This window comes from Rattus norvegicus, chromosome 3 (genome assembly GCF_036323735.1).
Source record: "Rattus norvegicus strain BN/NHsdMcwi chromosome 3, GRCr8, whole genome shotgun sequence".
In the NCBI taxonomy this organism is placed as follows: domain Eukaryota; kingdom Metazoa; phylum Chordata; class Mammalia; order Rodentia; family Muridae; genus Rattus; species Rattus norvegicus.
This window is the reverse complement of record NC_086021.1, coordinates 148,661,713-148,685,476: the sequence shown is the minus strand read 5'-3', so window position 1 is coordinate 148,685,476 and position 23,764 is coordinate 148,661,713. Positions and strand designations below refer to the sequence as shown.

Below are 23,764 nucleotides of genomic sequence, written 5' to 3'. Positions count from 1 at the left end.
AATCTCACAAGGTCCTACCCTAGACATTGAACTACAGGAGGCTAATGGCCCCTGAGGGAATTAGCCTATTCAGCCTTCTGATTGATTACTCGATACAAAGTTATATGTTTTATATTTACATTGGCTACATGTAATATAGATTATATACATGCGCATATCCATTTGAGATATGAGGGGTTAAAAGGAGAGGACATGAAAGGGGCTGGAAGAAAAAAAGGGAATGGGGAAATGTGCAATTATATTTTAATTTAAATGATTAAATTATAATTAATTTAAATAATTAATTAATTAAATCATCACCACAGAAAAGATTCATATATTATCTATAGAGGAAAAGCTATACAAATTATTTTGTATTATCTCTTTTACCTCTGGACTCTAGATGTGGCCCAATGTCTCAGTACAGAAAGAACTATCACCCTAGAATCACAAAACTATTGAAAACAGCCTTTAGGAATTGAGAAAAAAATCAAGGCATCCTCACATCAGCAAAAACCTGCCTGCAGACTCTGTCACCAGAAGGACAGCTGAAGAAAGTTCTCTAAAGCTGAGGCACAATGGCAGAAAAAAACCACACCAGGGCTAGGGACAGCATGGCTGGATGCTGGAAGCATTTCCTCTCCTCGGAAGACTTCCTAGTTACCTACTATGGGTAAAACAAAAACAAATCCCTATCTAATGTGGATTTCAAGGGATAGAGATAAAATATTTAAGGTAATTATCCTGTAAATTAAAGAGAAATAGATGCAGCAAAAATAAAATAAAGTAAAATAAAATAAAGTCTTTGCCCCAAAAGACAGGGTGATAATATTAGTAGGGTAGCATAAATTATATCTTTATTTTATAATGTGGTTTATCCTAGGTGACTGGCAATATATACAGCAAAGAAGTATATGCACGTGTGTGTGTGTGTATGTGTGTGTGTGTGTGTGCGTGTGTGTGTTAGATTGTGGTTGTGATGGAGGGATATGTAATCTCTAGGAAACAGGAAGAAAGGGGGGTTCAGAAATAGACCCACAAAAATATATCAAAGCAGAGTCATAATGCAGCCAAAGCAGTAAATCAAGGGAAGTTGAACTTTTCAAACAATAGCACTGGGAGGTTAGGACTTCTGCATGCACAAAATGAACTTCAGCCTAAGCTTTCCTCAAAATGTACCACCGACATAAAAGCAAAATTCTGGACATCTAGGCAGAAGCAGTGTGCATATAGATGTCACAAAAACCATGAGCTGTGAAAGAAAAAGAGGATGTACCAAAACTGAAAATATTTTTTCTGTGAAATACCAAGTTAAAGGGATGAAAACACAAACCATCATCCATGAGAAAACATTCTTAAATTGCGTGCCAACAAGGCACTAACAGCTAGAATGTGTTTGAAACTCTCAAAAATAAACAGCAAAAATTCAAAAAATCAGTCTGATTACCGAATGGCAAAAAAAAAAAAAAAAAAGAGAAACACTTCACTGAGGGACCGATGACAGCTCATTAAATCATTAGCCGTTAGGGAAAATGTAAACTGTGTACCTATTGCAAAGACTAAAATGAGTCTCTATGCTTGCTTCTAATGCTTCTGGGGATGCAGAGAGACCCTGACACTCAAACTGCTATGCCCTCCTAGCTGGAGTATGAAATGTCACAGTGACACGTCCTCCCATAATTATATAAGCATCACACCCTCTACCCACAGTTGTGCTTCCAAGTACTTAACTCAGCAAATGCCAGTGCTAACACAAACATCTTCACATAGATAAGGAGGGTGAGCTTATTACTAGGAGTCCCAAACTAGAACCAACCTAGATGAATGAAAGTTGAAAAAGGTCCCATCCCTCTACAGATTACTACCCGGCCATGTAATGGTGCCAACTATTAATAGAGGAAGCAAACAGAGTCTCCAGCACTGTGCTGAGGAGCCAATCAATCACACTGGCAAATCGTGTATTATGACAAGGAGGTTAAGAACGAGGTGAGACAGAGCGTGGTGTCGATACGTATGGCAGCTGTCAAAGAGAAACATGGAGCACACTTTTACAAATGGGCGTTTTCCTCTGTACTGAATATCAGCTTTGGAACCCTGGCAGACATACTGTAACTTAGACTATCATTGTTACTTATTTTGGTTTGGTTTGGTTGGGAACAGGAGGCTTCTCATATAATTTAGGCTGGCTTTGAACTTACTACGTAGCCCACACTGGCCTCAAGTCACTGATTCTAGTGTCTGAACCTCCGAAGGGCTAGGATGTCTGGTGGAAGCCCCCACATGTTGCACTGGGGTCTCAGGAATGAAAAATGAAAACTTCTTTGCCAATAAAGAGAAAGTCTAAATAGAAATCAGAACACTGATAATGTGCTATCTGTAAGTACGTCTGAGAAATAGTGCTGCTGTGGGAAGTTAAGTAAAATGTAATGAAGCAGTACATTAATCTTTATAGCTCCAGATCAATCTACTGTCATATTGGAGGGAAAGTTTAATTTTTAAAAGCAACTGCCAAACCCCTTTATCAAACAGCTGCCTCATTCCTACAGAGATCAGATTCTGCCCACTCTTTATTACGTTCATTTATTTATTTTCTTATTCATTATTTACTGTGTGTGTGTGTGTGAGAGAGAGAGAGAGAGAGAGAGAGAGAGAGACAGAGACAGAGACAGAAAGAGAGATAGAGGCAAAGACACAGAAAAAATTCATATGCACATAAGCACGTGTTCATGACATACTATGCCTATAGAGATCAAAGGACAACGCAGAGGAACAGGTTCTTTCCTTCAACTACCTGGGAACAGTGAGTTGACTTCAAGTCTTCAGACTTGGTGGCAAGTGTCTTGTGGGGCAGAGCCACCTCTGTGCATTCTTAACAGTATTAGCTGCTCTAGTGCGTGTGTGTGTGTGTGTGTGTGTGTGTGTGTGTGTGTGTGTGTGTGTACTGGTTCCTCTTATTTTTAGCCATACTGAAAAGAGAGTTTACCCCAGATCTAAAGACAGCCCATTGGGAGGGTCACTCTCCATGAAAGTGGTTACATTTGCTTCCAGTGTGTCTGCTTTCTAGAAGCTCGTGTGGCATTTCTTCGGCTGGAAGTAGCAATGTGTCCCCACTTCATGCCAGCTGTTCATGCAGAGGAGGAGGGCATCCTGGGAGACTGACTATGGAAACACTAGAGGGAAGAAGAGAATGAAGCGGAATTCTGCCCTTCCCATCCAAGGTAAGGGCCCACCATCCAATCTGATTCAGTCTCAGCCATCAGATCCTCTGAGCCAGGAGGAATGGCCAGGCCTGGGACTAAACACAAAAACAGTCAGGACATTGTATACTGTACCAATTTTTCCAAGTTTTGCTCAAAGCAAGGGAAAAGAACATCAACACAGAGTCCAGTTAATCCTCTGACAGGGGGCCTGGAGGACTGTGATAAGCAGCTGATCCAGAGAAAGACTATTTTCTAAAATTCCCTACTCTGGAGGGGATGAGTGAAAGTGGATAGAAACCACCCAGGAAGCCAAGGCGTCCCAGAGGGAGGAGAACAGACACACACTCTGTAAAGTCACCCAATGTGGAATCTAGGGTGGGATGTGGTGAAATTCCAACTGTTCTTTAAACCCAGGAGGATCACACACTCAAGGTAATTTAGCACCGATTTCTAACAACAGAAACACGCTCAAGGATAGCACACGACGATGCCCGTTTTCCAGCTGACAGCTATATCTGACCGTTTCTTTCCTTCCCCTCACCTCTGTGCGTTGCCTGGTGAATGTTACTGTCTATTTTGTAGGTTTTCCTTCCTACTGTAAAATCACTCACGGCCTCTCCCGGAAGGAGGCGTGGGTACAAGTAAATAAAAGCAGGCTCCACGCATAGTGTGAGGGGTTCTAGTAAAGAGAATCTATTCCATTTACAGACTCTGACAAGATGGGAAAATGTCATCACTAGAACAAAGTGATGCTTGAGGATGCCCCATTTCCTAATCTCGGTCCATGTGGAGGAGATCGTGAAAAGAGCAGATGGTTCAAAATGACGGCCATTGGTTTTACATCTCAAATCCCTAGACACGAAAAAAAAGGGGGGTTCCTGCCAAAACATCTATCTAATCACTATGCTTCCCCTCATCCAGAGGCAAAGGTTCTATTCAGCAAGTCCAGATGGCAGCAGAGTAGCACGCTTCCTGTTAAATCAGTAAATTGCCGATTAGGGTGAAGGACTGCTAGAGCTAAATTTTTTTTAAAAAAGGATCAAGCCACTCTTCCTGGTTTATTTACTTGTTTCATTCAGAATGGAAATCCTCAAAGGAATATTTTCTTGTTATGTTTTCATATGGTTTTCCTTGTCTGTAACTGTTCAGAACAGGAGGAATGCAGTTGAAACGATGGCATATGAAGACATTAGAAGTTATCTTTCAAGGTATATTTTTCTTTATCAAATGCTACTTTTTGATGTGCCGTTTCCAAGAGGCTCACGGGAAGAGTTTCGCATGTTGAACATGCTACAGTGCTCCTTTCTCGTTCTCATGTTAGTTAGAGCTGGAGCCTATGTAGACTGGGTTAATAATAATGTCAGCATCTATGCTATGTCTCCCTGACTAGAAAAGCAAATGAGGAGTCTATGGAACACTGAACCACCTCGGAAAAACCTGAAGTGCATTAAAAATTAAAATACATATTTCCCATGCTGAGCCCTGACATCGAACACTGTGTTCAACATCTGTTTTAAAAGTAATTCCACAATGATAAAGTATGTTAGTATGCATATGAGTTCCTAGCAACTATTTCAAAAATATTTATCAATGCTTATCAAGGTTCTTGGACAAAAGTCATAAGAAAAATCTATGAGTGGACTAATCTTTCTCAAAGGTCAAGGCATTTGAAGAAAGGTGAAATTGTAGTCTAATAAGGTCACAAACATCAAAGTCATCCCAACCAAATACTTCTAAACAATATCATTCCTTTAAGTACTATACAACTCATAACACATAACTCAACATGAGTTATGGCTATCCACATGCTACACATTCACCCCGCATGTCTAAGTGTTACAATATAAGATTCTCAGGGTCCAGACATCATTCAACTTTAATATTGTTTTCATTACTGACATTACCGTAAAGCAATGAACCTTCATTTGAATCTGACAGCCCCTCCATTATCGTTCCTACTGCACTAAATGGATAAAAAAAAAAAAATCACACTTCACTCTCTGAAATAGTGTCTGAGGTTCCTTATGGGTTAATAAGGTCAATTCTTTTAAATAATGTCTATTTATATGAAGAGAATTAGAAATAAGAAAAAGGCAATTTAAATTCTGATATATTTATTAGTTGGTTCACTACTATATGAAGCTTTGAAACCAGTGACTGTGGAATAGTACTAAAGTATACTCATTAGTAACCAACTAACATTTCCTAGCGTGGGCAGTAGCATAGTATGGGACAATATGAGTAACTCTGTGACACCAGAGGAAAAAATATTGCAGAATGATGTTCTCAAAAATTCATCTCAGAAAAGTGTTGTGTTCAAACACAGAGGAGTTTGTGTCTAAAACAATGAGGCTAAGGTATAATCATTTGTAGAATAAGTTCTGACATTTATATTTTTTATATTTTTGCCTTTGTCCATCCCTCTGAATCATGGTGAGAGACTGTTCTTCCTGTGACTTAGAATGACTTGGCTAGGGGCCAAAGAATAGAGGCTGTGACTGCATATTCTAGGTCAGGATCTTATCCTATTTTACAACTCTCCCAATCTCTCTCTGTGTGAACCTGAATCTTAGTTAGCCACACCTATGAAATCAAGTGTTTAATAAACACTTGTTCCTATCTAGCATCTCCCACAAAGTCACTGTGTTTTTAATACAAACTCCTTTTAACATAATCCTAACAGCATAATTTGTAAGAATATCTACAGAGCAATAAAGGTCTTGGACTCTCTTGTTCAAGAAACCTTTGGCTAGTCAAAGTCTACAGGTAAAATATTAACATTAAGAACATTGGAGCTTCAATGCCTAAATGATAATGTAAATATATGTTCCATTAAAATGATTTTATATTTAGGAAATTAACTAACCTCCCATATATGTATGAATTCATTCACAAACACATATACAGGAAAAGCTCCAAATTTCAGCTTTGACTAGTCCTTCTGAGGATTTTCAAACTCTGTGACTCATACCTTTAGAAATTATACAGGTTAATTTAAATTCTAAAAAAAGAATCTATTGTAAAAGGTTCAAAAGTCATCCATAAAACCATTAGCATATGCCACTAAGGAAAAATTGTGTGGGTATTATGGTTATAAAACACAAGAAAAGTCAGTCAATAACAAAGAAGCATGTAGGTAGAAAGTATAAAGGGAACAATGTTCTCACTGTGCAGGCAAAGGCTAACAGGCAGCACTTGAAGCAGGTAAGTCATGTCCCAGGGAGTTGAGTGTATGATATATATGAAGAGGATTTCTCAGCAAAGAGAAAATCAGCCACTGTTAGATGACAAAGGAAGGGATAAGGTAGAAGGAGCCTTGTGGGTCCATGGGCTTTCTCCTCTTTCGTCACAAACCTCTTTGCTGACTGAGTCTTGAAACCACTAGAATTACAATGGGCAGTGTATGACAGCTACCACCTGCAAGCTGGGATTAATTACATGGAGTGAAATTGAGTGAATGAAGTCTGTATATGGTGTGATTCATCTCGGAAAAAAATAAGCTGATAAACAAATCATTACATCAGTGTTGTTTGGGAAGGGCAAGTTCAAAGTTCAGCAGTTTTTACTTGTAAGGGTCAGGGAGAGAGCTGAGAGGTATACCTCTGCGGTGTGAATAATCATAACAGGCGATCTATTGTTCCCAAATATACTGTTTTCTTTATTTCTAAATATGATACTATTTCTTCAGAAAGAGATTTTTCTCATTCATATTCACCTTAAATGTGTTACTTTGGAACATAAATGTAGCATTAAAGAATCAAGAGTGTGTGTGCGTGCGTGCGTGCGTGTGTGTGTGTGTGTGTGTGTGTGTGTTTGTGAGCATTTCTCCATAGACTGCAATTGATTCTACATTTGTCAATCTCTGTGCATCATAAGAGAAGAAGGCATGAAAGGTATTCACTTTTGAGTTCCATGATTACAGAATTAAAAGCTGTTTCTATGATATAAACACACGCATACTTTAATTGTCAATACAGTGATGTGTTCTGAGGGTGAAATGTGGTCTCTGAGGAGTTAGAGTTAATACAGACATATGGGTTTTAGTTTACCATGTAAGTAGAGGCAGTCATAGAATCAGTGAAATTTAAATAAATTAAATTGCGAGGCATAATATTTCCTTTTGCTGTGTGCACTTTGACGTGCTACTGTTCAATAGGCCCATCCTATTATTTACAGTGATGCATTTGTAACAGCTGATCTTCTTGTAGGATACAACATCCTTGTTGTCTTTATTAATTTTATTTATTTTTGAGTCTACTTCAGCATATCAGAATAACTACTTTTTCAAAATCAACGCTTGCATAGTATAATCTTTCCCAACTTTATACTTCTAAACTACTTGTCCTATTCTGGACATGAGTTTCATATAGAAAGCAAACCATCAGAGCACATTTTTTACCCAGAATATTTTAATTGGAATATTTAGACAATTTATATTTTAGTTGCTTTATTGATTCACACGCCATAAAACTGGCCCATTTAAAGTCCACAATTCAGTGGGTTTTATATATTCACAGACTTGTTCGACCATCACCACAATCAATGTTTCAACATATTCATCTTTCCCTAGAAAGACATACCCATTAGTATTCTCTCCCCATTTCTCCTCCTCAGCACCCTGTCAGCCCTAGGCAACCAATAATTTGCTTACTGCTTCAAGATTCATCTATTACAGACAATTCAAATAAATAGAATCATACAATATACATTCATTTATGACTAGTATTTTTAAAAAAATAATAAAGCCTAGGATTTTCAACATTGATTCCTGTTGCAGCATGATCCAGTGAGCCATTCACTTTTATGAATGTGTAATTTTCCGTTTTATGATTATATTTGTTCATCTGTCATCACACATTTCATTGTTTCAATTTGAATGCTGGTATGAATGATGATGCTATTCAGAGACATGCACAAGGTTTATGTGAATATATATTCTTACATCACATATATATGTATGTGTGTGTATATATATACATATACATATACATAATAGAAGAATTGCTGGGTTCATATTATAATCCTATGATTAACAATGTGAGAAACTGCTACAATACTTTCCGAGGTGAACGTAGCACTTTGTGTTCTTCTTAGTTATGTATGAGGGTTACAGTTTCTCTTATCATAGATAGTAGATGATACGACTTGTCTTTTTGATAATAGCTATCCTATCTGAAGAAAGTGAGATTTCACTGAGTTTTCAGTTTACATTTGCCTGATGAATTACGCTCAGTGCCTGTCAATGACCTTCTTAGCTCTCTGAGTAACTCGGTTGGAGAAGATATCTACTCAGATACTTTGCATATTTCAAAGTTGAGTTATTGTATATTAGTTGCGGGACTCCCTTATCAAATGTGTCATTTAAAAATATTTCCTCCACTCTGCTACTCATTTGTTATTTTCTTTATGATGTAATTTGAAACACAATTCGTTTTCAATTTTAATTAAGTCTAATGTATTTGCTTATTAATTCTCTCTCTCTCTCTCTCTCTCTCTCTCTCTCTCTCTCTCTCTCTCTTAAATTGGGTATTTCTTATTTATATTTCAAATGTTATTCCCTTTCCTGGTTTCCTGTCCATAAGCCCCCTAACACCCCTGCCCCTCCCCTTTTATAAGGCTCTTCCCCTCCCCACCCTCCCCCTTACCCTCCCCACAACAATCCCCTACACTGGGGGTCCAACCTTGGCAGGACCAAGGGATTCTCCTTCCAATGGTGCCCAGCAAGGGCATCCTTTGCTACATATGCAGTTGGAGCCCAGGGTCAGTCCATGTATAGTCTCTGGGTAGTGGTTTAGTCCCTGGAAGCTCTGGTTGGTTGGCATTGTTGTTCTTATGGGGTTGCAAGCCCCTTCAGCTCTTTCAATCCTTTCTCTAATTCCTCCAATGGGGGTCCCATTCTCAGGTCAGTGGTTTGCTGCTAGTATTTGCCTCTCTATTTGACATGCTCTGGCTGTGTCTCTCAGGAGACATCTATATTCGACTTCTGTCAGCCTGCACTTCCTAGCTTCATCCATCTTATTTGGTTTTGGTGGCTGTATATATATGGGCCACATGTTGGGCGGGCTCCGAATGGGGCAGTTTCTTCAGTCTCTGCTCTAAGTTTTGCCTCCCTATCCCCTCCTATGGATATGTTTGTTTCCCCTTTTTAAGAAGGAGTGAATCATCTGCATTTTGGTCATCCTTCTTCTTGAGTTTCATGTGGTCCGTGGATTGCATCTTGGGTAATTCAAGGATTTGGGCTCATAACCACTTATCAATGAGTGCATACCATGCATGTTTTTCAGTGATTGCATTACCTCACTCAGGATGATATTTTCTAGTTCCCTCCATTTGCCTATGAATTTCATGAAGTCATTGTTTTTGATAGCTGAGTAATATTCCATTGTGTAGATGTACCACATTTTCTGTATCCATTCCTCTGTTAAAGGGCATCTGGGTTCTTTCCAGCTTCTGGCTATTATATATAAGGCTGCTATGAACATAGTGGAGCATGTGTCTTTGTTGATGTGGAGGTCCTTGATCCACTTGGACTTAAGCTTTGTACAGATCGATAAGAATGGATCGATTTGCATTCTTCTACATGCTGACCTCCAGTTGAATGAGCACCATTTGTTGAAAATGCTATCATTATTCCATTGGATGGTTTTAGCTCCTTTGTCAAAGATCAAGTGACCATAGGTGTGTGCATTCATTTCTGGGTCTTCAATTCTATTTCACTGATCTATCTCCCTGTCTCTGTACCAATACCATACAGTTTTTATGACTATTGCTCTGTAATACTGCTTAAGGTCAGGGATAGTGATTCCCCCAGAAGTTCTTTTATTGTTGAGAATAGTTTTAGCTATCCTGGGCTTTTTGTTATTCCAAATGAATTTGCAAATTGTTCTTTCTAACTCTCTGAAGAATTGAATTGGAATTTTGATGGGGATTGCATTGAATCTATAGATTGCTTTTGGTAAAATGGCCATTTTTACTATATTAGTTCTGCCAATCCATGAGCATGGGAGGTCTTTCCATCTTCTGAGATCTTCTTCAATTTCTTTCTTCAGAGACTTGAAGTTCTTGTCATGCTTATTTTTTGATATAATGCCTTACTAATAAACCATTGCCTAATATAAAAAGTCTATTCTTAGGTTACTATCCTTATGTTTTAATTCTTTCACTTAGGTATATAATATGTCTGGACTAAACTTATATGTAGAGTTTTGAAGTTGGAAAACATTAGAATTCCAACTTTTAAAAGTGAATTACTCTACTCATTCAATTCCCACAGCTCATTTACACTTTTAGTATTTTGATGATATATAAAATAGTCTATCAATTTATAACCTATACTCTTTTATGACTTCTACTTATCTTAATTCACTTACTTAATTTTTTTTAGTTTTTACTCTAACCTATAGCATTGTGAAGTCCACTGTCTCATAGAGTATTTCTAATTATTCCTCTATTAAACCCACATATAAGTCACATTTTTCACCATCTAATGGTACTACTAGCTTCTAAGATCAGGGGATAATGCTCCTGCCAGCACTGTGAGCATGGTGGTGCTGTACGCTGCAATTGTCCAGTGGTGTTTAGATGATATTGCCAAACACTTGCTGCTATACTATCTTCCTTCATGTGTGTGTCTACAGGGATCTCAGAGCATTTTGCCTTTCTGTTTCTACTGGCAACTCTGGGTGAGACACTGCTGTAATACCCTCCTCAGAATATAAAAAGAATAATGAGAAAATTTATAGGAGTCACATCTGTATAGGTCTTCATCTCTCAAGAACCCTAACAAACATCCCCCATTTCCAATTTCCAGATACTTCTGTTGTTGTGCTATTTGGAGATTTTCATTTATAAGGAGAAAGACTTTGGAGAAATGCTACTACTCTACCCTGGTACAACTGAAAATAGTATTTCATTTCAGTGTTAAAAATGACCATTTGTTCCTCTTGATTTCTACTAATATAATTTGTTTCCACCCAATAATAATTTAGGAAGGTTCAACTATTTTGGCAATGGTACTAAATTATTCCTTTTGTTGTTCACATGCAGGCAAACATCCATTTATATTTATCTAAAATAATTGTAAACATTTGAAAATAATTACATGGTTAAGTCACTCCAATTAGTTAAAAGAGTTGGATGAGAACACAACAGAATATTCAAACAACAGCTGAGTAGAAGATTTTAATCTTGTTACCACTGATGTCAGCATTCTACCTGAGGCAAAACTAATTGCTGCAACTTCCACCCACAGCTCCAACTCACTGCATACTCACATTGGATAATCATGGAAGAGAAAATGCCCTAATAAAGGGAGGTGGGACACACAGAGCCTTTACTGGGCCTTTGCATCATGGAGGAAGCTAGAGAACAATGCATCTGTAGTTCTGTGTCTAACAGAATATATCTATGTACATTTGCAAGTCTACTCTCTGGCACCAAGAGCTCTAAGGAAAGTTCTCAGATGTGGGCTGGAGGTGCCTCTGAGTAAACATGAGAAATATGGTAGGTAGACTAATTTAGAATCTCAGTTGCACTTCAGATAAGTTATCTAATGCCCTAGAACCTGTTTGTGTGTGACATAATGGCTGTTGTTTAACCTGAAGAATTAATGAAAGTATGCAGAGATTCTGAGAAATGGTAAATAACCACTCGTTGGCCTCCTGACTTTGCCCTGACAAATTGGTAGAGCTAGCTGGCATTCAGAATCTCAGGATACTAGGGTTGGTTTGTATTAAGGACTTCCCAATGTTAGTTTAAAAGTAGAACAGCAACTCACATTTCTAAGGATGTATGCCTCAAAATACTGATATACACTTAATTTGAATGAACACAAAAATTTTAACCTGCGTGATTGATCATCAAATTTCAAGTGCACGTTTTTCTCAAAATAGGTGATGGTACAAATCTTAAGAATTTCTGCTTCAATCTTGTACATTTCTCTCTGAAAATTGCTAGAAGTCTAAAAGGAATTTTAAAGCCACATACTCAACAAGTAGACTACCTCACTTTTCTCTCTTACAAAAAGTGGTGGAATCCCAACGAGAGTGTCCCTTGTCTTCCCATTATCCAGTGCCTTCTACAAACTGTGGTATGTTGGGAGTTGAATAGAGTTTATAACAAAACTACTAGAATATGTTCCCCTTCTCCAGCTTATTGGACCACAGGGCACACAAAACCTAAGTCTATTTTGGGGGGGGTACATAAATTTTAGTATTTATTGAAGATGAAGACAAATTTTTATATTAATGAGATTGACATGATTGTTTATCTTCATGGAAAGGATTAAGTCTTGGCTGAGAATTTGATACTGGAGGGCATATGATGTCCAATGCAATAAACATTGTCATTTGGGGTCCTGGACCACTGGAGATGGACTCCATAGGCCTGGAAAATTACTTAGTGGCCTGGATCTCAGAGTCCCAGTTATGGGGGTACAATAGCAACACTACACTGAATTTGACAAGTATTTCTCAGGTAACCTGGCCACACCCTTACAAGTCAAGGGGTATGCCAGCAGCCAGTACTGATTTCATTTAAAGACAAACAAATAAAAGGTCTAAGGACAAGTGTGAGCTACAAAATTGGGATTGATTCATGGGCAACCTGTGAAGCAAGAGAAATACAGGCTCTGAGAGGCAGAGAGAAAAACTGGTAAAGCAGAATAATATGTGAGAGTTGGAACCCTAAAGTAATAGCTGGCAGATGTTAAGTGGACAAAGGGAGGGTACCGGGAGAGCACAACTGCTGTCTGGGGAGTGACGCATTTAAGGGTAGAGGTACACAGGTGAATGACTTGTATGGCCAGCAACACTGAATAACCAGCTGTACTCTGTGGTGGTTAGGAATCTAAGGTCAGAGGAAACTATCCTGGTTCCTTACTCTGGATTGGGCTTGACCTCACCCTCACTATGATGAATACTACCTATGCCAAGGACCCCAAATTCTAGTTTAGCAGGTTTATTAACTATTCTATAAATAATGAAGCCCAGAAGAAATGGAATCCTCTGGGCTACACCAAAGGGATCGTTTTTAAACACACTCCACAGTGGCTAAGCCTACTTGGGGTGTAGGGTTGTTACCACTTTTCTAAGGAAGATGTCTTTCTTAAAAACCTTACTCAGCTCTACCTTCATTCTTAAAATGTGAATATTTTACACCTCATTCTAATAAAAAGCTTTAAAAACAAAAACAGGTGGACCATGTAAGAATGAGGGGAGCCAATGGGCCAACTGAAATATAAATGAATAATAAATTAACCATTTTCTGACAAAATTAACTAGGGAAAGAAAAAAAAGTCACATGCTTTTGGGTTAGGGTATCACACATACTAACCAACATCCCTGGGAAAAGTAACTATTCATTTTAAAAAATAAAATGAAAAACATGTTTATTAATGAAAAGAATTGGTAAAGTTAATTTTTATTAGATAAAATATCCACTCAGTATTATCCTAAAAATAAATTCAATGGTTCATTCAGAAAAAAGAGAATGTGAGCTTCTACTATTCCCTTAACTGCAGATCTATGCATAAAAATCCAGTCATGAAAAGAATGTTGTGAAAAACATAGTCAACTTTATAACAAAAATTAGGCAACAGCTCAGGGGAAACTTCATTCAAAATAGAAGATAATTAAAATTTAAACAGCAGAATATCCAACTACATTTTTAATATTTTATAATCAGGATAAATGTACAATTTTATTATCATATATTCATCTACAAAATATTTTAACCTCATGCCACGTCTCAGTGGTAACTCCCTACACAATTTGCACAGACAAGTTATCCTTCATGTAAGCTATTTTTGCAATAGATAATAATGATGATGCCAGAATTGATTATATGTGATTGATCTGCATCCTGGGTCATCTGAAATACATATAGAGTCCAATACACTGTCAGCTTAAGAGCTCTGTTCTTTTGACAATTTACAGTTTAAGAAATTGTGATGTATCAAGAACTTTTCCCACATTGAGGCCTACATCCATCTAATGCAGTTGGAAAATTACTAAAGGAATTATTCACTCAAATACTAACTTAATTCATATAACACTGTTCTTCACTGGATTAAAGAATCATATCTATAACATTTTTCTATTAGTAGCAGGACAATCAAAACTTAATTTTCATATTTTCCATAATAATGTATACATTGAAACTGAACAGAAAGATTGGCGATGCATTTTGAGACTTGTATGGACACCACATATCACTAAATTACTTATTCAAAAGTATTAATAGTTTAAATGTATCTAAAGAAAAATATTTCCCTGTAAAAATCATAATATCTCCTGAATCAAGATATAGGGTGACAGGAAATAGGAGGCTTTGAAAGAGTGATGTAAATAGACAGTTCTCATGAGGCTGGGCTGTTCATAGAGAGCCCTTGCCCGTGTGGTTCGTCCCTTCAAGATAAGGACACTTCCCTCCTCTGCCATGTTGTGACAGAGCCACAGGAGCTAAATAGCTGTTCATACTATGCTCCAAAATTTCCCAAGTGATTTGCTAATGAATAGCTTTTTTTTTAATGGTCTCAGTCTCAGGTATTTTATTTTTTTTTTTTTTTTTTTTCTTTTTTTTCTTTTTTTTTTTTTATTAACTTGAGTATTTCTTATATACATTTCGAGTGTTATTCCCTTTCCCGGTTTCCGGGCAAACATCCCCCTCCCCCCTCCCCTTCCTTATGGGTGTTCCCCTCCCAACCCTCCCCCCATTGCCGCCCTCCCCCCATAGACTAGTTCACTGGGGGTTCAGTCTTAGCAGGACCCAGAGCTTCCCCTTCCACTGGTGCTCTTACTAGGATATTCATTGCTACCTATGGGGTCAGAGTCCAGGGTCAGTCCATGTATAGTCTTTAGGTAGTGGCTTAGTCCCTGGAAGCTCTGGTTGCTTGGCATTGTTGTACTTTTGGGGTCTCGAGTCCCTTCAAGCTCTTCCAGTTCTTTCTCTGATTCCTTCAATAGGGGACCTATTCTCAGTTCAGTGGTTTGCTGCTGGCATTCGCCTCTGTATTTGCTGTATTCTGGCTGTGTCTCTCAGGAGCGATCTACATCCGGCTCCTGTCGGTCTGCACTTCTTTGCTTCATCCATCTTGTCTAATTGGGTGGCTGTATATGTATGGGCCACATGTGGGGCAGGCTCTGAATGGGTGTTCCTTCAGTCTCTGTTTTAATCTTTGCCTCTCCCTTCCCTGCCAAGGGTATTCTTTTTCCTCATTTAAAGAAGGAGTGAAGCATTCACATTTTGATCATCCGTCTTGAGTTTCGTTTGTTCTAGGGATCTAGGGTAATTCAAGCATTTGGGCTAATAGCCACTTATCAATGAGTGCATATTCCATTGTGTAGATGTACCACATTTTCAGGTATTTTATTATGTCAATGCAAATGGACCAGAAAGGAAAAGGAAAGCCAAATTAGATGTGGCTCTAAGCTGCCTGAAATCTCAGCTAAAACTGTAACTGATGTAGAAAAAGATCATGAAAGTGTCAGATGTCTATGGTCCCTATTACTAGAAGATTATGAAAGACTGGAATGTCACATAGTTGTATTTAAAAGATTTTAAGATTTGAAAGTTCTAAGGGCAAAGAAAACATTATTTTCTTAGTACCCAGCACAATAATTGACATGAGATAAACGTATATAAGTGTTGAGTGAATGAACCATGAGATCTTACATCACTATAAATGACTGTGAAGAAGGTTAGAATTTAATTCCAACTACCTCGAGTTCTCTCTGCCTCCTGCTTGTGGCTCAAGGAGCTCAGAACTGTTCCTACTGCAGTACCTTCGTCCACAGAGTGAACTCTAAACAAAGGGGCAAAAGCGTCCTCCAGGTGAGCGCAATTACCCAAGTGGGCAAGGCTGGATACCCTAGGGCTGGAACAGTCACATCCTGAGAACCAGTCTACCCCCTTTCGGCCAGTCCTGTGGAACCAGAATCATAACAACATCCAGGGAATGTCCTCACCAAGATTGTCTAATCATGCGAACTTCCTGCCCTCTGCTTTCACTTGTCCTTCTGTTTTGTTTTTGTTTTTTGTTTTTGTTTTTCTGTGGTTGTTTTTGGTTTTTTTTTTCTATTTCATTTAAAGCTCATTTAATGCTGCAAAGTCAGATCTGGGCCCATGAGAGCCCTCTCTTTGCTTCCTCAATGTGGTCACATTGATTAAATCGCCTGTCTTTGACCTTTAAACAGCAGCAACAACAAAAACTTCTGTAGAAGTATCTTTTTAAACGATCAGTTAAAAAAATATTTGCACAATGCCTCCAGCTAAAAGAAATCTTACACAAAATGAATGAACAAAAAAACTCATGTTGCTCGATTTTAAAGTAAGGAATGTTCTATATGTAAAGTTATAACTATGTATAAAACATGATGTAAAAATTTACAAAACATCATGATAATTTTACCCGAAAGTATATAGAATATTTATTGAAAATGAATACTGCTAAATTTCTTTGTCATGCCAGTGGACTAGAAATATTCAAAGGGTGTCAAAGTGCATGAGAAAATCATGTGAAGGTATTTTTTCTACCACCTCAAAACATGCTTGTAACCCATTCTCTGAATGAGCACACAGGTAACGCAAGCATGCAATTCCATCTCTAACACAGGCACCAGTAGGGATGGTGTGTAGGGCAAGTGTGGCCAGGTTGTTCACAGTATGGATGCCCCACTAGGCCAACATCTCTTGCATTAGGGAATGTCATGATGGATGGAAAATTCATGTCCTCCAACTCCCTCATCCTGCAGGGGAAGAACTCTAAGGCACAAGTTTACTCCGTTGCCCTGTTGTCCAATTGCAATGATCTCTAGTTGGTCCATGCCAACTTTCTTTGTGGCATTATCCATTTCCTGCAAGACAGAAGGAAAGGGTAGGAGAAGATGGCAGGTTGTAACCTCTTTCTCAGCTCTCAGTCTTAAATATGTGCCCCTAAATGCCCAATATACAGTAGCTTCTCTTTCCTTGAACCAGTCGAGATATTTTAAGAACTCTTTATGCAGAATACAACACTATTACCCATCATCTAATTAGTATTGGAAAGGAGGTTTGCAAGATAATTAGCCTCTTATCCCTCTCCAAATTCTTTCTTCTATTCAGCTAAGATACCTATTAGTCAGCAATGTGCTTCTTGCTATTGTTAGGACATACTTGCTAAGACAGCTGCCCTTACCAATTAGTGCTATCAATGTAAAAATGTGATACTATTTATTTCATATTGCAGCCTGCAACAGCTTTTTCATGTATCTAAATATTTCTAGTGGCTCCTAATTTCTATGCTATAGATAAACAACCCCCTATGCTTTGAAAAGTAATAAAGAGACCTCCTTTACTGGCCTTAATTATATATAGCTTTAGTAGATTAATTCTTAGTGTTTTCTAATATAAGTTTCATGATACTATAGTTCTAATAATTTCCCAGTCTTCAAAATTAAAATCATAAGGCAAATTTCAGAATTTTAAAAGAACAGTGGAGTTTGCTTTTCACTATTGATGCTGTGAGCAATAAGTGACTGAGTGTGTCTAAACTGTGACTAACAGAATCTATGTGTACATGGACACAGACATCCCTGTGTGCACACAGGTAAATGACGGTGCAGCTGTGGAGCTTCTGAGCCATCCTAGGATACCCTCAGTGCTTCCGGGAGATGATAGTTACCTGAAAACACACAACTCTAGAAGAGAAAGACCTTATCTCTCTTATACACACCTCCAAGCTCATAATGTTTTGCAACAGCGACCACAATTTCTCAAAAGTGAACTTTAACAACAAAACATTTAGATGTTATGTAATGCACCATCTTAAGCTTTATAAAATTATTACTGATGACCTGCATGGTTGCTTAATTACTATAATTATAAAATAATTATAAACAAAACAAAATACAGAAAGCAGATCTAGACAGATGCGTGTCTAGAAACCACATCCCATAATTAAATTAGAAGATGGTAGAATACCTCCTCTGGCCATGCCAGGGAGTGGTGGGACTGTTTCTTAATCTCACTGGAAGTAAATAGTAAGGGATCCTCAGTTTGCAATATATATATATATATATATATATATATATATATATACATATACATATACATATATATATATATTACTTTAGACATAATTTTTGGCTGACATGTGCATAATACTTTGAAGGAGTAAGTACAGAGTGACAAGTCCTGGCTTCCCAGAACCCAGAAACAGACATCAGCATGCAAACCTCAGTGTTTCAGTGTTCAAAATTATAATTAAATAATATAATGACCACAATAACTTCAAAGCATGTTGGATAAGTTTTGTTTATCACTAGTCTGCAGGGCCTGTTATGCAAGCCATTTCTCCTCAAATCTTCCACATTTATATCTCAATGATTCAGTCTTAAACAAAACGAAACACTGAACATTCACATTCAGAAGACAGATGCTTACACTAAAATATAAAGAGGCAGTGATCTCATCCTGATCAAGTGCATTTCTCATTGTCACATCAACAAATATGAATGGGTCCCTCAGCTATGCTACTTTTAAGATTTCTGGCTGAATTCCAACTGTTACCTTCTCCATCTCATTGCCAGAAATCCTATATCTGTACAGGACAACTTTACTTATGATTGGAAACTGTAAGTGTGTAAGAACTAGTGTCCTCAGAGCATCCTTCAGACAGTGAGTGACAGATGATGGATAACCCAGATCCTCTACCCTGGGGCCAGGATAACTCTGAAGTGAATGTCTCACAGTCTCTCACAGCTCCCCACAACATCAAGCTGCAGCTGATGTCCTCTTTGCTAGCTTTCTTTTGTCTTTATCTGATGTAGCACATTCTTGCTTTGGAATGTGAAGCTCATGGATGCCACAAAGAAGTCACCAGCAACATGACAACCGTTATTAACAGCACTCATTATCTGTTGGGGTCCTCCCAGAAGAGATTGAAGCTTTCACCCATTGTAATTTTCATTCTCACACAGACATATATTACTAATGCCTCACAATGGGACAAAGAGGAAACTGAGAGATTTAAGAAGTTACAGAGACATAGATCACTAGGTATTTAAATAATGATTACAAATGAGAACATGCGAAATTAAAACTCATCCTGTACATTCTTTTATTCTATACCACTACCATAAAGCTAAACTTAAAATGGTTCAAGTACAAAATCCACATGGTTACCAATTTCTTTTTTTTTAATAAAAATATTCTCAAAAAATAAATTTATTTTAGCTACTTAGTAGTATTTATCCAAGTATATTTATAAGCCTTCTAATATTGCCAAGGGTTATCAGAAGACATTCCTTTCACTTCAAATATTTCTCCATTTAAATGTTTGCTGCTTTCATTTGGCAAAGAATTTTTCAGGACCAGGGTGGGGGCTTCTTTGAGAATTGGGGGCCATGCCTAGTGTGTGTCTCCACTCCCAGAAGCTACTCTGAAAGAAGCTTAGTGAATATTGATTGAAACTCATTTTTGTTCTAATAAACATTAACAAATGGAAATGCTTGTTAGTGGAGAGGATTAGTTTCAGTAAAGGGCAGTGTGGTTATAAGATTTCAAGTGCCTTCATAAGGAAGAGAAATCCTATGAAATGATGAGAAACGCAGCCCATAATTTTCTTTAACTCCTGCCTGTGCAGAGAATGGCTTCTGCTTCAAGCATGTTATAGTCACTGTACATAGTCTTTAACATAATAATAGAATATTTTTAAATGGTAATGTTGAGGTTGCAGAGACTGGGAAGAGAGTTCTGGCCTTCTGAGTTCTGGGCAGAGTACCACTTGTTCAGGGTCATGAGAGATGCTCCATCAGAAATGGTGACTTTGCCAGATACCACAGGGTTATTTTCTTTTCCAAAATACAGGCAGCATCTTGTCTTGAAAACTTCACAGTCAGGCTGTGTCCAATAATACTCCAAAGTTTTCACTAGTGGGATACATTCTTTAATGAGAAGTTCACGGGATGAAGTGTGATGGTAAAGAGAACTGTCCTGGAGCCCACTGTGACAGCATTTCCATCGTTCATAAGAAAGTGACTTTACTAGTCCTATTTATTATCACAAAGCAATGGTTTCTATTAATTGGAAAACTCCACAAGAGAATACTACATCTTTGAATTATGCCAAAATGCCCATCATTTAAGAAATGATCCATGAATTAGACATTGAATCCTAAACAGCTTCACCTCATGACATGAATTAATATCAGCTAAAATCAACTCATTCTGTACCTACAACAGATAAAAGATAGGGAACCTAAAGAAACAATAAAAGGTTCTCTGAGATGTTTGGTCATGGGAAAATAGGTATAGGAAGAAAGCAGAAAATGAGGACAAAAGAAACACTTTTCTAGACACATGCTCCACTATGTTCATCGCAGCCTTATTTATAATAGCCAGAAGCTGGAAAGAACCCAGATGCCCTTCAACAGAGGAATGGATACAGAAAATGTGGTACATCTACACAATGGAATACTACTCAGCTATCAAAAACAACGACTTTATGAAATTCGTAGGCAAATGGTTGGAACTGGAAAATATCATCCTGAGTGAGCTAACCCAATCACAGAAAAACATACATGGTATGCACTCATTCATAAGTGGATATTAGCCCAAATGCTCAAATTACCCTAGATGCACCGAACACATGAAACTCAAGAAGGATGACCAAAATTCGAATGCTTCACTCCTTCTTTAAAAGGGGAACAAGAATACCTTGGGAGGGAGTAGGGAGGCAAAGTTCAGAACAGAGGCAGAAGGAACACCCATTCAGAACCTGCCCCACATGTGGCCCATACATATACAGCCACCAAACTGGATAAGATGGATGAAGCAAAGAAGTGCAGGCCGACCGGAAACGGATGTAGATCTCTCCTGAGAGACACAGCCAGAACACAGCAAATACATAGGCGAATGCCAGCAGCAAACCACTGAACTGAGAACAGGACCCCTGTTGAAGGAATCTTAGAAAGGACTGAAAGAGCTTGAAGGGACTTAAGATCCCTTATGAACAACAACGCCAACCAACCAGAGCTTCCAGGGACTAAGCCACTACCCAAACACTATGCATGGACTGACCTGGACTCCAACTGCATATATAGCAATGAATAGCCTAGAGCACCAGTGGAAGGGGAAGCCCTTGGTCCTGCCAAGACTGAACCCCCAGTGAACGTGATTGTTTGGGGGAGGGTGGTAATAGAGGGGAGGATGGGGAGGGGAACACCGATATAGAAGGGGAGGGGGAGGGGCTGGAGGATGTTGGCCCAGAAACCAGGAAGGGGAATAATAATCGAAATGTAAATAAGAAATATCAAGGTAATAAAGATTAAAAAAAAGAATCTTAGAAAAAAAAGAAAGAAACTACTTTTCTAAAGAAGAATAAAAATATCTAATAATCACATTCCCCACTTATTCTTGGTTATTTTACTATAAAAGACTCCCTCAAAAATCTATCTTAAGAAAGTAGACTATGTAATTTGCAGTAATTTCCTGTTTCATCCATTTATTATTTTTAAATTGACATTTAATTTGAAAAATAAAAATTGCAAAGAGTAGCAATGGTATGAAAATCACTCATGTTAATTGTAGATTATTTTCCCTAATATTATATTATAAAAAGTATTGATTTATACACCAACATTAGAAGATTCACAACACAAAGTTCATTTCTAGATCATTGGCTTACAGGGAATTCTGAGGAAAAGACTAAAGACCAAGAAACTCAAAATAAAATGGATACAGGTTTCTTTTGTTAACACAGTAATTTCTCCAAGTCCACCTCAGTAACAATAGGAAGGGCTGCATACAGCGATGCCTTAAGGTTATCCTGTCAGAGCAGGCATGTTCCACCATGTGTCAGCGGTACCCTGTATGAACACACAGGAGGAGATGAGCCAAAGTCAGTCAAAGACAAGAGGTGGTAGAACACAAAAATCCTCAACTCTGCCCAGAGTCCACAACATCTACCCCGCATCTCCAAACCTCCAGGACGTTGAACATGTAGAAATATAGACATTTATAAAAATTTAACTGAAGCACAGATGATTTTCCTTCATGTTCTATCATGAACAATGGTACTTTATACAGCAGCACTGAAAGAGTCATGAAAACTGTGTGCAATTTTAATAAGCTTCTGTTTTTTATTATCCGTGGATCATCCAAATAACTGAATTTCTAAAATAGTACTTGAATTACAAGTTTTGAAGCTATGTGGTTTGTCCTGTTACAGCCTGCCCACATGAGTCCAGCTTAGCAACCTACCCTCTTTAAGGGACTGGCCTCTTGGTGAAGACACGGGAGTCTCCTAGTTCTCCCTGGAAGTCTCCTTTAGCCTTTCCTTTTGGGCGATGTCCAGTCCTTTGTGACTGTCCACCTACCTGTAGAATAGCTAACTATCCAGGACCCTACACTCTCCGAATCACGTCAGGTCCCAAGGACCCCACAGTCACCACATTTGGCTAGGACTCAGATTGGGCAACAGCCACAGAAGAATGGACTCCAACAAAGATGAGACCAGCAATCTGTACCAAGCAACACCTCTAACATCAAAACTCACCTAAATCACATGTAAAGGCAGGCACATTAGACTAACATCTGACTCTTCCATGGAAACTCTAAAATGCAAAAGGGGATAGACCTCTGTTTTGCAAACTCTAAAAGACCATATATGAATAAAACTATCAATCACAATCCATGAAAAAAAAAAACAAAACTTCATGGTAACAACAAATTTAAGCAATTTCTGTCTACTAATCCACCACTACAGAAATTATGAGAAGGGAAACTTCAGTCTGAAAAAAATAAAAGGTTAACTGCACTCATGGGAAACAAGGAATAAAGAATCTCAGAACTTTAGTCAAAAGAGGTAGATGTGAACCACACCAATACAACAACAAAATAACAATAAACGCTGCTCATTAAGAATTCTAAATATTAATGGTCTCATTTCCTCAGTGAAAGATATAGGCTAACAGATCAAATTAGAGAACAAGATATGCCCGTTTTCTGTATCCAAGAAACATGCTTCAATACCAAGGTCAATCATAACCTTAGGTTAAAATGGGAAAAAATAAAAAGTTTTCTACACAAATAGAAAGGAGTAGCAAACAGGTACAGCTCTAATAATATCTGATAAAGACAGACCTCAAACCAAAACTAATCAGAAGAGGTAAGGTAGTATTCTATATACTAACTAAAGGAAAGATCCAACAAGAGGATATTGCAATTCTAAACATTTATACAAGGAACACAAGGGCACCCAAGTTCATAAGGTAAACACTACTACAGCTAAAAGCACATATTGACTCATATGGGATTTTGACCTACAGTGATGTGACTTCAATAACCAACTCTTACCAATAGACTGGTTATCCAGATAGAAATTAAATAGAGAAACACTGGAGTTAAATGATGCCATAAATCAAATGGACCTAGCAGACATCTCCTAAAGAACATAGTTGCTCCTTAGCATCCCACAGACCTTTATCCAAAACTGACCACATATGAGGACACAAAGCAAAGATAAACAGACACAAGAAAATTGAAATAACACCCTGCATCCTATCTCACCACCATGAATTAAAGCTAGATATTATCAACATATTAGTT

General features: G+C 38.0%; 1 protein-coding gene across 8 annotated transcripts in view; it reads right to left on the bottom strand.

Annotated features, from left to right (window-relative positions):
• Macrod2 (mono-ADP ribosylhydrolase 2) overlaps positions 1 to 23,764 on the bottom strand; it is a 2,017,257-nt gene that overhangs the window by 1,505,601 nt on the left and 487,892 nt on the right. Inside the window, exon 5 of one of the 8 annotated variants that reach the window (XM_063284993.1) lies at positions 19,003 to 22,023. The exons of the other annotated variants lie outside the window; for them this stretch is intronic. Within the exon in view, the coding sequence (XP_063141063.1) occupies positions 22,013 to 22,023 (11 nt within the window). The 3' untranslated portion in view covers positions 19,003 to 22,012. Of the gene's footprint in view, positions 1 to 19,002; positions 22,024 to 23,764 lie in introns of those variants that run through there. 8 annotated transcript variants of the gene reach the window in all.